At 35.3% G+C, this 18,620-nt stretch overlaps 1 protein-coding gene and 1 non-coding gene across 6 annotated transcripts in view; both read left to right on the top strand.

The window, feature by feature from the left end:
- SCN3A (sodium voltage-gated channel alpha subunit 3) overlaps window positions 1-18,620 on the top strand; it is a 120,577-nt gene that overhangs the window by 27,798 nt on the left and 74,159 nt on the right. For 4 of the 5 annotated variants that reach the window (XM_088829815.1, XM_088829823.1, XM_055398413.2 and 1 more), the window contains 7 exons: window positions 3,793-4,106; window positions 9,727-9,845; window positions 11,307-11,396; window positions 15,562-15,690; window positions 16,360-16,451; window positions 17,267-17,539; window positions 17,736-17,799. In XM_088829815.1, the coding sequence (XP_088685941.1) occupies window positions 3,843-4,106; window positions 9,727-9,845; window positions 11,307-11,396; window positions 15,562-15,690; window positions 16,360-16,451; window positions 17,267-17,539; window positions 17,736-17,799 (1,031 nt within the window). In that variant the 5' untranslated portion in view covers window positions 3,793-3,842. Of the gene's footprint in view, window positions 1-3,792; window positions 4,107-9,726; window positions 9,846-11,306; window positions 11,397-15,561; window positions 15,691-16,181; window positions 16,274-16,359; window positions 16,452-17,266; window positions 17,540-17,735; window positions 17,800-18,620 lie in introns of all 5 variants that reach the window. The other variant, XM_088829818.1, reaches the window with a different exon arrangement.
- On the top strand, window positions 2,155-2,226 carry TRNAY-AUA (transfer RNA tyrosine (anticodon AUA)). The gene has a single exon. It is a non-coding gene; the product is annotated as a tRNA-Tyr (tRNA).

Raw genomic sequence — 18,620 nt, 5'->3', positions numbered from 1 at the left:
AGTTCTGGAGAAAATTTGGTATGTTAAATTTGATGTGTTTTAATAAATTATAATGCACATATATTCATTAATAATAAATATTCACACCAAGGCATCAGCAGGAATTAATTTTTTAAAGTCTGCCCTAATAGGAATATAAAATTATGTAACAGCTCAGTATAATAAGCTCACAAAGAACAAGAATAGAAAAAAATTAAAATAGAACTACTAAAGAACTACAAGAGGTTTCTAAATAGCAACACTATAGATGAAGCCCCCAAGAAACTTTTTCACTATAATCTTTAATGTCTCAGCCTATCCAAATACTGAGCAAACCCTAGGTATCCTTGCAGACAAAAAGCTGAGAATCTAGAACTGGACTGTCTTCTCAGGATTTAGAGACACCAGCATGGTGATTTAAAAGAGACGTCTTTACTTCCTTTTGATCAAGACTTGAGATCTTTATTCTGGCCCCTGATAAGTGAACAAAGGTAAAGAAATATTTATTTTTATTTTTATTATTATTATTATTATTTTAAAAACCATTCGACCACCTGGAGCCAGGCACAGCACAATATCCCTAGGCAGTTTGTTTCAGTCCTTGTTTTGTCTTCACCTGCCCCCTTTTACTCCAGGTCACATTGGTTCAAGAATTATTTATTTTTAAATAAACTTTCATGATTTTGGGATGGTACCTTGTTTTGTGTCATCTCAGAGAAATCAAAGTCATTTATAAAGATTACTGGAAGATTTCTACATTAGATATATTTTAAATAATTTCATTTTAAAACTTAGGAGCCAGGAGACTCTAATTAAATGAGTCAAAGTAGTTATTTCTTTATGGAAAAGTTTTGCCACATATATGATAAGGTATTTCAATGTCAATGAGTTTACTTGCTTGTGTGTGCTCAGTTGTGTCCAACTCTTTGTAACCCCATGGACCGGGGGCCCCATCAGGCTCCTCTGTCCATGAAATTCTCCAGGCAAGAATACTGGAGTGGGTTACCATTCCTACTCCAGGGAATCTTCCCAACACAGGGATCAAACCGCGTCTCTTATGTCTCCTGCACTGGCAGGCAGGTTCTTTAAAGAGGTTGAGGAAGATTAAATGACAAACTCAATACCACAAACTCATTACTCACAGACTCAATACCAATCTAGATCTCTGAAACCAACTGCTGCAAGGTTTTCATTTCACTGTCAATAAAGAAACCAAAATCAGTTCAAGTAAATGCTTAACTACAAAAGTAACCTTTCTTGTCCCTTAAGAGAGCAGCCAAGTTCCACAGAAATTTTTAAAGATATTTTTCTCATGCTTTGTCATTTTCATTTAGCACTTGGGAAGAACCCTTATACATTCAATTCATGACAAGTGATAAGAGACAGGTGAATTACACACCCCTGGTTATTTAAGGCTTCAGTTAAAGGCGAACTCCTTCCCCACTGAAAAATACAAAAGCTGTGATTATTCCACAGCTGCCTAGAGTTGAAATGACTATGTCACCATTGAATTTAACATAAAATGGCTGAAACCATTAATTCTACTTTGTGCCATCTACCATGAATTTAGAAGGCACAAAATAGAGAGTTGATTAATTTTTAAGTAAAACAGAATAACTGTTCCCAAACCTTCTGATCCATATACCACTTGATGGAGCAGAAGAAAGAGGCTTGTCCCATCACAAATCAGAAGTTCTTTTTTCAGAACTAGTAAGGGATATGGCACAATTTTTTGGCAAGTCTGATAATTTATAACTTATCTGGAATATACCTTCATATTCAGTTCAGTTCAGTTCAGTCGCTCAGTCGTGTCCGACTCTCCGCTACCCCATGAATCACAGCACGCCAGGCCTCCCTGTCCATCACCAACTCCCGGAGTACACTCAAACTCATGTCCACAGAGTCGGTGATGCCATCCAGCCATCTCTAGCAGGAAATATAATGATGGTATCATACTATGAATATGAATTCAATGGAAAGACATAGGTATTCAAATATTTTTTGTCACTGGGACAGACCTGGGAACCAGTAATTCAGATATACACTCAAAAAACATACAGTATTCTGTATCAGTTTTCTTATGTCACTATAAGATCTAGAATTTCTCCTCCTGTGGAAACTCACTATCTCCATGCAATGAACTGCCAAGAATTAGAATGCCATTTAGGGATAGCTTCCCTGGTAGCTCAGACGGTAAAGCGTCTGCCTATAGTGCGGGAGACCCGGGTTCGATCCCTGGGTGGGGAAGATCCCCTGGAGAAAGAAATGGCAACCCACTCCAGTATTCATGCCTGGAAAATCCCATGGACCGAGGATCCTTGTGGGCTACGGTCCATGGGGTCGTAAAGAGTCGGACATGACTGAGCGACTTCACTTCACTATGGTGACTATAGTAAGTGTGGGGGCAGAGGAAGGTGGGTGTCTGGGGATAGGGAAATGTCACAGATGACTTCCACGATTATTCTGATGCCATGGTTGTAGATCATTCTACAAGATGACTGATGTACTCATTGCATTTCATTGTTATTGTTTCTATTTTCTATACGGATTTTTAAAATGAGATTCTTGGCACAATGCAAAATAAAATAACTGCTAACTCACGTTTCAAAATTTATGTAGCTGATTTCCTGTATTTCTGACAGTTCTGTCACATTTCCAGCAGATAGAATTTCTTCCCTCCCCTGGGAAATTGAGCAGGTCCACTACACATGTCTGCCTTGTCTCCTCCACCCCTCTTCCAGCCATGGGGTAGGCGTGTGTGAATGTGCCCCTGTACTCTGCACTCCCCAGTCCATTCCTGAAGCTCCACAGTCAGCTGCAGTTCCAGCAAGTTAGGACCTTATTTAAAGAACAGTGGCTTGAATTGCAAAGATGCTTGAAACCACAACAGAGGAAATGGTTGAAGGAAGGAACTAACATAATTAGATTACAATCACTGACACTAACACAGTGCTTGCTAATTCTGGAAACTAGTCTAAATATTTAAAGCAAATTAATTTATTAATTCCTTACTAACCTGGAGGGGGGTCAGTTCTCATATTATCCCCATTTTATAGATGAAGACTGAAGCACTGAGGAATTACATTTTTAAAGTCATGCCGCTCAACAGTGACAGCCAGGGTTTAGAACAGAAGGAATCTGGCTCCATAGTCCATTCCTTTACCACCCTACACCAAATGAACGATTCAGGAAGATGAAAACTGTCCTGGAATACTTAAACCGGAGCAGACAGGAAGAGTAAATACCTTCTGCATTGCTTCAGAAGATACCTCAGGAGGAACCTAAGTGAAAAGCTAAAAGGAAACAGTTTGACTTCTCTGTCAATGCTGACAGGCCTTGCCTTAGAACCAGTGTTCAGTGATGCTGGTAATTAGAACAGTGGTTGGGTTACACAAAAGTCTTTTCCTACCCTGAGATTTTATGAGTCATCGGTATACCACTGTATTGTCACCAGGATATTTTTCTTTGGAGTGTCAGTAAGTTATGATAAAAGGAGGAGGGAGAGAAATAATGGGTCCCTAAGTAATTTTATCGACAAGCATTCTTGGCACTAATCTTTACCAAATGTTTACTATACTTTGGTGTAAAGGTATCAGAACAGACATTTGATAGACATATAAAGTTGTCTTATTGAAAATTATTAGACTGGATGATATTTCTAAGTTAAAATTTGTAGTGCAGCATGAAAAGCACTACTTAGTGTTTATATTAAAATAATTAATACAAGAAATATTAAATAACATCTTGGTTGATTTTCTTAATCTCTCTCATTCTCTTGCTTTCCTAACCCTCACGCATTTTTTTAAATTACAGGCAATTCTTATGCAAGAAGCTAAACGTAATTAAATGTGCAGGATGAAAAGATGGCACAGGCACTGTTGGTACCCCCAGGACCTGAAAGCTTCCGCCTTTTTACTAGAGAATCTCTTGCTGCTATCGAAAAACGTGCTGCAGAAGAGAAAGCCAAGAAACCCAAGAAAGAACAAGACAATGATGAAGAGAATGAACCAAAGCCAAACAGTGACTTGGAGGCTGGAAAGAATCTTCCATTCATTTACGGAGACATCCCTCCAGGGATGGTGTCAGAGCCGCTGGAGGACTTGGACCCCTACTATATCAATAAGAAAGTGAGTGTTGATTTTATCCTTCCCATAAGTCTTTAACTTGGAACTTTAATATATTTTTCTGAGGCTCATGGATACACTGCACCATAAGTTTTCTATTGTGTAAGATTTTATAATACTTATTTCCACTTATTTTTAAGTACAATGTAATAATCAGCAGAAACATAGGAAATGAAGTCAAGATCGGGCCAAAGTGAAGTGATATAGAGATGAATCATTTCTACAATTTCACAGTCATTGATATTGACAAAATTAAAATTGACACCAACAAAGCAAAACATCTGTTATTGGTGACATATTTAAACACACAGTAGACAACAGAATAATAGCTATGTGAAAGAAGAGTTACAGGGTACATATCCTTATTTTTTAGTTCTTTGACTTGAGGTTTCTTCACGATAGATTGGTATTCATGAGGGTAATAAATAATCTTTTATTTAGCATCCTCCTATAGGAAGATAGAAAAAATGTTCACCCAAAGATACATTTTTTGGGTCCAGTAACTTGATTGGAAGTTTCTCTTAAACTTAATCTGTGACAGGCTAGATTCCAAAACACCTACATGTTGTTAAAACATCACTCTGAGAGAAAAAAAATGTCAAGAACAGAAGACAAATAAACAAAAACAGAAACTCAAGTTTTTCCATCTATATATGATTTAAATCAACAATTATGACTGTGTCTTTCTAATACTATAATAACAATATAATTCTGTCAGAATTAGCTAGTTTTTGATTTTAAACCAATTGTGCAGTATTCTATAGGAAGTATAAAAAATAGATGATAGATTCTGTGCTCTCTAATTAGGTATTTTTGCAGCTTACAACCATGATTTATATTTCATATTCACAGACATAAAAACTGGCCCAGGTAGAAATAAGGAAACATTAATATCACCAAGAGTTATTGGCTTACAGATTAAAGGAAAAATTGACCACTTTTATTAATCAAAGCCAGCCCTTTTAAAAAGAATGGCTAAAGAAGTATTCTTTAAGCAGCATACAACTTATAAGATCAATGATGGTAAAGGAACTGACAACCATTAAGACCTGGAACTAGCCCTATTGCTCTGGAGTGCTTCTGAAACTATGTACATACAGAGGATAATGCTAAAATACAGATTCTTTCTGTTTCCTTTTAAACTAGCTGCATGAAAGGTGGCATATAATATATATTAATATAGTTCTAAAAGTAATTTATTCCAGGACTTTACTATAGAATTGGTAAAGAAAACTTTGAAATTTAGTTACTGTATTATTACACATGATGATGAAAGTGAGATATTCCCCAAGAAACTAGAAGAAAATTCTATAAATTATTGATTCAAACTATATATTTGTAAAGATGCCTTCAAGAGATGGCAGTATGACTTATACTTTGACATGATTAGAAGTATTTGCTACTTAAAGAAAGGAAGTGTCCTTAAGATAGGAAATTGGCAAGATTAAGGAGGGGCAAAAGAGAATAATGAAGAAAAATATTAACATTTTCTCAGGGAGACAGATTTTCAGTTAGCAGTAGTCCTGAAAGTACTTTCCTCTCAGAAAGTCACTTCACTGGGGGGGGTGCCTACACCGTGCCACCTAATCAAGACGTCATCGAACATCCATATTAATTAATTAAGTCAGCTTATTTGGACTCCACACTCATAAAGAGTATCTTATTATAATTCGTCTTCCCATAGATCTGCTTAAGGGAAAGAATGTACTGTCTATGCTACAGCAATTATTCCAACCCGTGTGACAGTGATCTATCTGGTTGTATATAAATAGATTGGCGTTTTAATTTTATATCAGGCTTTCAAGCTTGGTTAATGTGAGTCTGCCGCTAGGAAACAGAATTGCTCTCTATGTGCTAACAAAGTCAGTTTTTATTGCCTCCCTGTCTGACAACAAGAGTAGAACACATATTTATTCATAATGGCCATGACTCATCTTAAGAGACATCTAGAGTGTATACTGTTTGCCCTGCTTTCCTTCATGAAGAGTCTATAAGGATGAAGACTGAGGGGCTATAGAAGAAAATAGCTCTTGGGACAGAAGGAGCTAATATAAGAAGCTAATGGAAAGTTCTGGAATTTAAAATATGGTATAGAGTTTGTTAATTATATGGAATAATTGCAGGTGAAAGGTGTTTTAAAATTATGAAGCATTATGAAACTTTGATTCCATCAATTAATGTTACAATTTTACATACCTAAGTGAATCATATAAGCAAAATCACAATGTATTTTAATGGCGTTCAAACTGATCAGATAAAACTTGAGAATAGTGACTGATTATAGCAATAGCTAGAATTTGCTATGCTCATACTTTGTCAGGTATTGTTTGAGTGCTTTAACTCATATAACTTATGTAATATTCAATGGAAAACAAGGCATGTGCTAGCTTTACCTCATTTTCTAGATGGGGAAGTGACGCACAGAGAGGTTACGTAACTTGCCCAAAGTTACACTCCGTAGGTGATGAGTTAGGCTGTGAACCTGGGCAGTCAGGCTCCAGAGCTCTCAATCACTAAGCAAAACTTATGCTGTGTTTATTATATAATGAAAGAAAATGTTTTTAAAAATTAGTTATGTAATTTTGAATTCTCTGATGGATATGGTTCTACTCAGAGAACTTATTCTTGCCTTAAGTAGTAAAAACTTTAGTGAACCTGTAAAATGTGCACTTACCAGGAAAAAAGAAGCAAGCACCATTCCAGAGGAGATAATAACCAGTTTAACATACTTCCAGATATAACATTCATCACCTTAGTAGCAATATATAGTACTATTTTCTTAAGCCATATCATTACTTATCAGTTCTTGGAGAACGGATTTTGGAATTGACACTATTGATCCCTCCTCTATTTATCAGTCATTCTCTCAAATAATTTTCAGTTTCATTATATCTCTCAATAAAAGAGCCCCAAATTTCAAATGCCTTTCTTGTCATTTGTTCACCATACAGGACAACAACCTTTTATTCTTCACTTCTCAGAACTCAAGGTTTTCTTTCTGTGAGGGGTTGTTCTCCAGAAATAAACTGGGATTGTGTTCTTAAGGTCTGCTTTATTCCAGAATCAGTTTAACCCCATTAGTACTGCAAAGGCTAATTTTATGGGAAGAGGCAAGGTTTCCATGTTTAAAGAAACAGTTCATTTCTGTTCACTCTGACCTTGGAGATTTTTCAAAATAAAATCCTCTCAGTGTTACAGTTGGCTTTTTCAGGGATACTGTTTTAAAAAAACAAAAAAGAGTAAATGCACCTTAAACTGTAGTAAACTTTACATGTTACTGCTGTCATTGAGTGTCTAAACAGACCCAGATTGCTTGACTATAATATTAAATGATTTAATCCTATGAATTCAAAAAAATCCTTTAATGCATCTGTGTTTCAAGAGCAGGCATCCCAGTGCTCACTCTCCCTTGTGAATAATCTCAGTGCTAGTAAAGAACAGCTTATTTGCCCTTATCATAGCATTTTTCAGATCTATAGATTACAGTTCATAGAAAATAGTTAGGTCTATGGTCTTGAATACAAAAAGGCAACATGCAGAGAACTCATTTTCTCTCTGCTTTATACTTATACATAAATATTTTCTATTCATTAAATGTAAATATTATACTCACAATATTCTATACAAACAGAGCATGTTGTCAGTGAACATGAATGTCTAGGATACAGCCCTTAGTTAATATAATCATATAAGCAACACCACAATGCATTTTAATGGCATTCAGATTGATCGTGTAAAATTTGAGAATACTGAAAACATATTCATAACTAAATGGTTACATAGAATAGATATCTTAAAAGTAAATAGCATCTTAAAGTAAACTCACATTTAATTGAAACAAGAGTTTATTTGCAAACCACTCTATTAAATGCTGTGTAAAAACAAAATGGAAAAATAAAGTAGCTAACTGGTTGTTTATGCTCAGTGATTTATAACAACTTCTAAGCTAGTCCTCAGTGGAATGAACTCTACAAATAATTGCTGCTTGACTATAATTACAAGCAGCATGCCAATGTGTGTATATTAATATACTAAGACTTACTGGAAAAGGGAAACAATTGGGGAGAGATCAAAAGGCAGTGTGATTTATCTGGAAAGACATAATGGTGGAGATGACTTTGACAGCTGCGGACAAGTAGGGATTTTCAACCCGTGGCTGCATATAGAATCACTAGGGGAAAATGTTTAACATACCATTGTCTATGCCCATCCTCCAGAAATTAATTCTGTTGTTCTTGGGTGGATCCCATATAATAGCAATTTTAACATCACCCCAGGAGATTCTAACATGTGGACAGAACTAAGAACATTTGCTATAAGAGTGGGTCATTGTAGGTGGAACCTTACTGTCAGGTCTGTTATGGACCTGAACAAAAGTAAGTTTGCATTACATGACCTTTCAGGTGCCTCCTTCCTCTAGGATTCTATGACACTCATCTTGAGAATCAGAGTGAGGAGTTGATAGTAAATGGGATTGGCAAGTGAATTGAATTGGCTGGAACAAAGGTGCTTCGGTAGGAAAAGAAATAAAAGATGATTCCAGGGAGACCTAGTAGGTAATCACCATCTGAGCCACCAGGGAAGTCCCAAGAATACTGAAGTGGGTAGCCATTTCCTTCTCCAGGGGATCCTCCCAACCCAGGGAATGAACCCGCATTACAGGCAGATTCTTTACCATCTGAGCCACCAGGAAAGCCCAGCTTAAATGCTAAATTGATGATTATAGGTTTCAGGTCATGGGAATTTAGCAACAGAATGCCTTTTGAAATGATGCTGCTGCTACTGCTAAGTCGCTTCAGTCGTGTCCGACTCTGTGCGACCCCATAGACGGCAGTCCACCAGGCTCCCCCGTCCCTGGGATTCTTCAGGCAAGAACACTGGAGTGGGTTGCCATTTCCTTCTCCAATGCATGAAAATGAAAAGTGAAAGTGAAGTCACTCAGCCGTGTCCGACTCTTAGTGACCCCATGGACTGCAGCCTACCAGGCTCCTTCGCCCATAGGCTTTTCCAGGCAAGAGTACTAGAGTGGGGTGCCATTTCCTTCTCCGTGAAATGATGCATTTCAGCCTAATTCTTAATGTGGCTGGTCCTTCTCAGTATTGCAGCAGATCTATAGAACCAACAAAACCAGTTTATTCAGCCTGTTTGAACATTTAAAATGTTTGAACATTTTAAAGTAGGACAAGTACCACAGGGAAAAGAGCTTCACAAACTTTGGAGTTAAAAGATTTGATATAATTAAAATATTTATAAAAGATTATTTTAATAACAGTATGTACAGAATAATCTGAAAAGTTACAAAACTGGGGACAGATGGTAAGCCTTAAATAGAATTAGAGTCCACAAAGTTAATTTACAACTTGATACAAATTTTGTGTAGGATCATCAGTTTGTATTGGGAAGTTGATACCTGAGAGACAGATTAGATAATAGTACATTGTATCTTTATTTGTAGTTATTATGTTAATTTAGGGGAGAAAAAGTGATATCTAATATGTTTATACTTATACAAACCGGCTTAAACAAGTTCAAACAAATCAGGTAAAAAGTTTTTATGTGCGTAAACTCTTCATATAAGCCACATGTCTAATCTAGTAATTTTTTCTCTTGTGTTCTTTTTCAGACTTTTATAGTATTGAATAAAGGGAAGGCAATTTTCCGATTCAGTGCCACCTCTGCCTTGTACATTTTAACTCCACTAAACCCTATTAGGAAAATTGCTATTAAGATTTTGGTACATTCATATCCTTTTTATGTGAATTGTCTAAATGCTGTTTCTAGTATGATTTTATAAAGAATGTCATTCTTTTTATAATATATATATAATTCTTTCAGATTAATTGGTAATGTTGTTTAATCTACTGTACTCACTGATTTTCTGCTATTTATAACAACATTATTGTAGAATGACAATTATGCTGCTGGTAGTAAAAAGACAACTATGATAGTAAATGAAACACACTGTGTAACAGGAACAACAGCAAATCTCCTTCAAACTTTTATTAACCTCAATTAGACCATATATAACCACCATTAAAGAAGCATAGCCTACTGTGCTTAGTATTATTATCTGTATTCCAAATGTTCAAATTTTTGTGCCTTAATTGGTTCTGTATCTTCATCACCTGGACTTCCCTTCCTTGCTTCCTTCTTTTCGTCCTTCAGTAAATATTTATTAAACTACTATGCATCTGATTGATAATATCTATTTAAAGATCGTTGAACTTAAAACTACTTACAATGATAGTCAAAAACTATATGTAAAATGACATAATAGGTGTGGATTTCAAGAAAACTCTCAAGAAGTGATAATAAACTAGAAAGGTGATCTTCAGAGGCAGTGATCCAAAATAGGCATCTTATACAAACAGATTCAAAACAGGTTAACATAAAAACTAAAAGAGAGACGAAAGAGACGGGGAAAAGAGGACTGATAGCCTTTTGAAGCGCTTTTGAATTCTCCCATTCTGTGGTTTGATATCGGAAAGTATTTACATTTTAAAACAGAAAGATTTACTTCAAAAAATGCAATCATAAGTTTTCTTAGAGTGAAGGCTAGGTTGAAATTCTAAGAGAAATGATTACAGCCAATTCTTAGAAAGGTTTAAAAACAGTGTGTGTTTAGGTATGGCATGGACAAGATACAGAAAGAATATTAAATGTCCTGATAAGTTCCTGTACTCGCAAGTGAAAATAAAAAGTTAGAAAATAAAACTAGCTCGTTAACAAAATTTTTCTCTCCCTTTATTATGTGGTAAATGCTAAAGGAACAAATTCCATCACTGTAAGGCTACTAGAGTTCCTAATTACAGTAGAATCAATCAATGTAATCCTTGAATACACAGGGCTATACATTCTCAGGCTTACTATATTCCATTCATTAACCTTTTGTCCATCCGTGGAAATTTTAAAGGGTATCTGAAGTATAACTTTTAGACTTACACTAGAAAATTCCCATTTGCTTCAAACAGAGATCTCTTTCTATTGAATTCAGTTTTGTGTGGGAATGGTGCAAAATACAAAAACAACGAACCAAGAATACAAAGAACATATGACAGACTTGGGAGTTTCATTTTTTTCTTTGTCATTGTTTTAAAACAAATAGGTAAAATTAATTTTCCAGGTAACTTGGTTTTTTTGTATTGGATTATTTGTAAATGGCCACAATATTGTACTCGCATTTATTCCTTAACTATAATCTACTTTATTCAGCATGCTTATCATGTGCACTATCCTGACCAACTGTGTATTTATGACCTTGAGTAACCCTCCGGACTGGACAAAGAATGTAGAGTAAGTACAAATGATTTCTTGGAATGAGAAATGCACACTCAAATTTTCTAGCAATCTCCTTTTAATTATGGTCTGACTTATGGTTTCCACTTTTTGCAGTCAAACTAAACACTTCTAAGAAATGATTATTTGCATAATGTGGAAAAAACAAGGAAATTTTTTTTGGGGGGGGCACATATTTTTCCTATGAGATAGATATTTCTTCCAAACAAATGATTGCATTTGATTAAGGAAGGTTATTAAATTATATACACTATCTGGTAAGCTAAATAATCATTTATCATAAAAGTTAAGACTGAATCACAATTATGCATTTTAGATAAAATACAATGACCATTTGAGCATAAATAAAATTATTTTATTCTAGTATATTACTACTATTGTTATATTCTGATAAAATTGATTGAGGTGTTTAGCTCTATTCACTAAGCAATTCAGTTATACACTATATCAGTATATTTTTAAAAAAACCACACTTAGGTGTTTAAGTTATTTTGATGTTTGGTTATATTTAGATACATAGATTATTTAGACACAGCATGTGTGCTAGAAACATCACAAATCTGTAAAGGAAACAAAATGTCTTTGCAAAACATATTCAAATAATAACAAGGCTTAAGGGGAAAACATGATTATGGACAGATCTCTCAAAACTTAAAACTTTCTCATTAGAATACTAATAAAAAAACATAACAATCCCAATAAAAAATCACTGGCCCAGTTGAATCTCTCTGGACATTTGTACCTAAAGTCTTAGCCAGCAACCTCTCTGCAGTCTTAGACCTGGGCCTTGTCCTTCCTCCCTTGAAATGGAGACCCTGGCAATGATATCATCAAAGTAAAACATTTGATTCAATATTTTAATACAGAGGGAAAGGGCTAAGCACAGTATTTGGGGCATGTTAAACTATACCCTGCTTGCACTAAAGAAGGAACTTCTGTCAATTTTTCTGCAATAGTATTAAGGTCTTTTATTGCTTAGGATGTTTTATATAAGTGTGAATGAAAAGGTGCCCCTAATTATTTCAAAACATTAATGCGCTGAGGAAAACTGTGCTTTAACTAAAAATCTTTGCATTATAACAGCATTATTCCCCAATTTGTCAATCACATATAAGATTATTCATGACAGAAACATGCTTTTTTTTTTTAGTGAAACAGAAGGTGTTTAGCTTAGACAGTCTATTTATGTAATGGGCTAATACAATGATTGGGTATTTTAGTGAACAAGAAAATTGTATGTTTTTACCATTATATTTTTAAAGTAATGTCCAATAGGAGATAAGCTATTATAACAAATACTGACACCTTCATTTCTGTTTTTTTACAGATATCTATAAGAATTTACAGAATCATTCTAAGCCATCATCATCAGTAATTTAACAAATTAAAGACTTTTTTGAAAGTAGATTGAAAAAGCTCCCTAGAAATCTTTTTAGTAGAGAATCCAATTCTTATGTTGAGGCAAGCCATTTGACAAAATTCTGTTACCATTTACAATTTGGGGCTCAAAAAGTGGATATACCTGTATGAAACTATTCTGTATGCACTTTTCCCTGCAGAAATTATTGACATACTTAAACATGTATGAATTTATTTATATAATGTTATTAAAAGGAAGGTAAAGGAGACACAAATATTATTATTTGAATATGCAGTTTTCTTTTAAGTTATTTTTAGAGATGCCTATATCCATTATGAAAACTCAGCTTTACAAAAGCTTTTGACTTACACTGTTTAGTTGGAAAACTTTGCACAGGTTTCCTAATCAATTATCTCTAGTCACCTGACAGCAAGGCAGCAGGAAAACAAGCAAAATATTAGTGATTACAGCAAAAGAAGCAAACAACAAAAACCTTAAAAAAACAGAGTCCAATGAAACAGTAGTCAGTTTTGACAGGAAAATACAAGTCACTGATAGCAGAAATTTTCCCTATACAAAGAGATGGCATACCGAGGACCATATTATATAGTGAGAGTCATATTATGTAAGGCAAATCATTTCTACAGATATCAAAATTACAGGGGGAAACACATTGTAACATGGACAGAATCAACAACATGATTAAGAACCTAGTGGGGTCAGAGTCAGGAAAAATCAAGGTCCACCTTGATTCTCACTGACCCATTCAATCTAGTTTTCTAACAGGTATATCTGAACAGCTGTTCTGTGCAAAGCTGTCTTAAATGTTAAGCTCTAAGACCCTCTTCCTTGGATAGCTATCAGCACTCACCATCTATTCCAAATGTCCCCACAAATTTTCTTCCTTTCCCAAAATCAGAAATAGGAGTAGGGACCTTAATCTTACTCCTAACAACTCTGTAAATAACTTAGAATTGCCTAAGCGTAAGCCATAGGGCACTATCTATTAATATGATAAACAGAACATACATGGGAGCTATCTCTTATGGACTTTGCAATGCTAGGAATCTCTCCAAACAAAAATATCATGGTGATTATATGTAAATATACAAAGATTCAAACCAAAACACAAGTAACCATAAACCTGGCATTGGAAATTATCTCTCTTCCTAGTAAAATCAGCCACTTCATAATAAGTAAAGACAACAATTATACTTACTCTTCATGAAATCAACTGCATTGTTTAAAAAGGAGAAAGAACATTCCTAGAAAAACTAGACATGAAGATTCTGACATACATTTTCCTGTGATTTCTTTGCTCCCTCATAAGAGAGAAATTTCTACAGAAAAAGAAAGCAAAAACTATTTCCCTTTTTTTTTTTTCATGTATAAGATACTAGTAGACTGGAAAATATAGTGAATTTTAATAAAAGTTAATTCAATCTTTGTGGCTTGAGTGAAGTAAACTGAAGAACAAACTTAGATTATACTTTTTAAAAAGAATACAATGTTGAGAAACAAATACTCTCTCCCAACTATTTTTGGAAGAAACAGAAATAACTTATATTGTCAACATTCAAAGGAGAGGGCTGGTAATGCTCTACAAACAGCAAATAGAAAAGTATTTCACTATTTGGGGGACTGAAATTTGAATTTAAGCATGTTTAAATGAGAGTCCCTTGGACTTCAAGGAGATCCAACCAGTCCATCCTAAAGGAAATCAGTCCTAAATATTCATTGGAAGGACTGATGCTGAAGCTGAAACTCCAATACTCTGGCCACCTGATGCGAAGAACTGACTCATTCGAAAAGACCCGGATGCTGGGAAAGAGTGAGGGCAGGAGAAGGGGACGACAGAGGATGAGATGGTTGGATGGCATCACCGACTCAATGGACATGAGTTTGAGTAAACTCTGGGAGTTGGTGATAGACAGGGAAGCCTGGTGTGCTGCAGTCTATGGGGTCACAAAGAGTCGGACACGACTGAGTGTCTGAACTGAACTGAAATGATTTGGCCCAAGTGCATAGAGATAGTAACTGATGTGAGGGTAGATTCAAGAATTTTGTTATCCCTGAATTTTGGTAATTGTGTAGACACACACACATAGAATACTAATGAACTGAAAATTTTTGGTGAACATATCAGAGAAGCAGATTTACAATGTTATGACTGAATCTTAAGGATATAAAGGGGAAGTTCATTTTTTATATTAGATACATAAAATCTCTCCCAAATTATTCTAATCATTAAGAAGTCTGAGTGAAATGTTTTACTATAAATAAACAAATCCAAGAAATGTTATCTCTAGAGCTATACTGCCTAGTGGAGGGAGAAGGCAGACACATGCAGCTTGAAATTTGAAACCTGAAATGTGGCTACTTTTAATTGTTGAAGAGATAACATTTTAGACACATTGGTTTAAATAAAATGTAACGTGCAAATTAAGTTTACTCATTTCTTCCTTTTATTTGATTACTAGAAATTTGAAAACTATATATGTAGTTTCTATTAAATTTCAGTTGGACAGTGTTACTCTAGAGGATCAAGCCTGATGATTATCCATAAAACACATGAAACTATTACTATCAAACCTAAATATTTAAACAAGATCAAATTCTTAGTAGAAGGTATTATCATTTCAGTTTAACCCTTTACTCATAAGACTAAACTAGTAGATTTTTTTTGTAGGTGGGAATACGGAATTCCATCTTAGTGAACTGAAAAACCACAAAAGAATGAGATTTGCTATATTTTAACAGTTCAAATGAAATTGTTAATTTTTGATTGGATGCTTTTCCTAGGTACACATTCACTGGAATCTATACCTTTGAGTCACTTATAAAAATCTTGGCAAGAGGATTTTGCTTAGAAGATTTTACATTCCTTCGTGATCCATGGAACTGGCTGGATTTCAGTGTCATAGTCATGGCGTGAGTATTTTTAAAAACATGTTAAGCTCAAAGGCATGAAACAGTTGTAGCATAAAACAGGTTGTTGCTACATATTTTAAATGTAGAGTTTGCTTGTTAGCCAAATTAACTATATGCCTCATATATTTTGAGGATACATAGTAGAATATATATTGCAAAGTAAATGTATCTGATAAATGAGCAATAAATGGAATTACTTTCATGTCATAGTCTTCTACTTCATCAAAATGAAGTTATTCATTGACTATAAATTTAATACCACCAACTGTACTTTAATTAGTTTTGCAAACAAACGTTCATATTAGTGAAAACTGTATCGAAATAAGCAACAAAATTTTATTCCTTAAAGGCAGCTTTTAGCATATGACACCCTGAAGTCTAGCATTTCCGTAAAATTCAAGGGGCTCTATATGCCAAACCAACCCACTTTTCATTCTTTATTTAGTATAAACTTTGCCATAACTATCAGTAACTCTGATTTAATTCTACAGGTATGTAACAGAATTTGTAAACCTAGGCAATGTTTCAGCTCTTCGAACTTTCAGAGTCTTGAGAGCTCTGAAAACTATTTCTGTAATTCCAGGTAAGAAGAAACTGGTGTAAGATGGTAGACCCCTTATATCTCCAACTTTTCTGTTATTGTGTTTGTGTGTGAACTCCCTATTACAGATATGTGACAGAGTTTGTGGACCTGGGCAATGTCTCGGCGTTGAGAACCTTCAGAGTTCTCCGAGCATTGAAAACAATTTCAGTCATTCCAGGTGAGAGCTAGGTTAAACACCGAGACTGACTTTAAATACACCGTAATAATACTGAGGTTGAAATTACACATGTGACATTAGCCTTGTTGCTTATTATATTTGTTTTTTTAATCTTCAAGAATGCCAAATGAAATTAAATATTTATTTATAAAGTCAGCCTTTGAGTTTAACAGAGAATTGCATGAGGTGTCTATACAAAATACTAGTTTTGCTCTCTTTCTCACCCACTTTTTTGTGCATTTATGATGTAATGTTTTCCTTTTTACATCCTATAAAAGCTTTGCTATCATGGCTTTACTAACTGATTTAGGTTTTACCATTTACTGCAGATATATTTTGAAAGTGGACCTCCTCTTTTAAAAGAGAAAAGATTATTACTGAATGGCATGTAATACATGGCATGGGATTTTTATTATCTTAAAATTCTTTTCTCCTCTAAACCACTGCAACTTGGAAAGCTAGTATTAAAAAATGGTTGGAGAGAAACAGCCTCCTGAAACACAAAATGTGAAGTGAAAAGTAACTGCAAGGTTGTCTTTACATGTTCATGGCAGCACATTAAACTATACATTAAAAAAAAAAAACAAACCTTCCTGCCTAGATATTTACCCTGTCATTTTAAACCTCCAAAAAGCACACTGCTCATAGATAAAATCTGCTCTTCATCCATTTCCCAAACCATCTGGCTGTCCATAAAGCTTTGGTGTCTAAACAGACAGGCAACTGTTTGTGGGGAAAGAGAATGTATATGAATATTAAGAAGACTCTGTGGCTTGTGACGTGCTTCCTCAGCTGACCTCATTCTCTCTCCACAGGTTTAAAGACCATCGTGGGGGCCCTGATCCAGTCTGTGAAGAAGCTTTCTGACGTCATGATCTTGACTGTGTTCTGTCTGAGCGTGTTTGCTCTAATTGGTCTGCAGCTGTTCATGGGCAACCTGCGGAATAAATGCTTACAATGGCCCCCAAGCGATTCTGCTTTTGAAACCAACACCACCTCTTTCTTTAATGGCACAATGAATTCAAATGGGACATTTGTTAATGTAACAATGAGCACATTTAACTGGAAGGATTACATTGATGATGACAGTAAGAAATATTGCTCCATTGTTAATCTTAGTGTTGCTGAATGAGTTTTCAACTATAAATAGCTGAGGCTGTGGGCTTGAAGCCATCTTTGTAAATTACATTTTTGGTGTCCACTTTGGAAATAACTGAGATAAATTCTATTTATCCCTAATGTCAACAGGATTGATATGAAATAGTTTATTCTTTATATTAACAGGTCACTTTTATGTTCTGGATGGACAAAATGACCCTTTACTCTGTGGAAATGGATCAGATGCAGGGTAAGGAAAATGTTTTTTAAGATGTAGAACACTTTGGGAAAAAGAAAAAGCAAATAGAAAATATACAAGGGTACTCTTGCGTGTGTATAATAAAGAGTGGTGCTGCCTACCTAGGAAGTACTTTCTCCATATTTTGGGATTGGTATTTATTCTAAACTCACAGTCATTCAAATCATCCCTTTGGGTGAAGACCTTTTATCCAGAATTTCACAGATAAGATGTACATGAATTTTTCTTTCAAGAATGAAGGTCCAGTGTCTGTTTTATCTGTAAACCCATTAAAGTCAGTTAAGAGTTACAGGGAAGGAAAAACAAGATGGGCACATTTTGACTGGTGTTAGGATGTGTTGATGGGACAAGTTTTGCCCTGGTTGGAAAAGATCCAGGCTGTAACATGGTCATCAGGGTGCAAACCCAGTTGGAAAACTGCTTTGAGAAACTCAGATACTCTTGAAATTGGATGAAACCCTGTGTACAAGGAATCCACGTGGCTGAGTGTGTCAAAGGCGTGTTCTGGTCTGCATCTGTATACTTTATGGTTCTTTTCTGTCACACTACACAATAAGAGATGCTGTAATGCCTTAGTCTTCCTGCTAGTCTCTCACACTTAACATATTTTGCCAAGAGTACTGCAAATTAATTATAAGTCAGGGTGCTGTGCTGTGCTTAGTCGCTTGGTCGGTCCGACTCTTTGTGACCCCATGGACTGCAGCCCACCAGGCTCCTCTGTCCATGGGGATTCTCCAGGCAAGAATACTGGAGTGGGTGGCGATGCCCTCCTCTAGGGGATCTTCCCAATTCAAGGATCAAACCGAGGTTTC

Source organism: Moschus berezovskii, chromosome 2 (assembly GCF_049115385.1).
Source record: "Moschus berezovskii isolate FMDL1 chromosome 2, NW_MosBer_1.0, whole genome shotgun sequence".
Classification (NCBI taxonomy): Eukaryota; Metazoa; Chordata; class Mammalia; order Artiodactyla; family Moschidae; genus Moschus; species Moschus berezovskii.
Note: the sequence above shows the minus strand (reverse complement) of the source record. Positions and strands in the feature narration are given on the sequence as shown.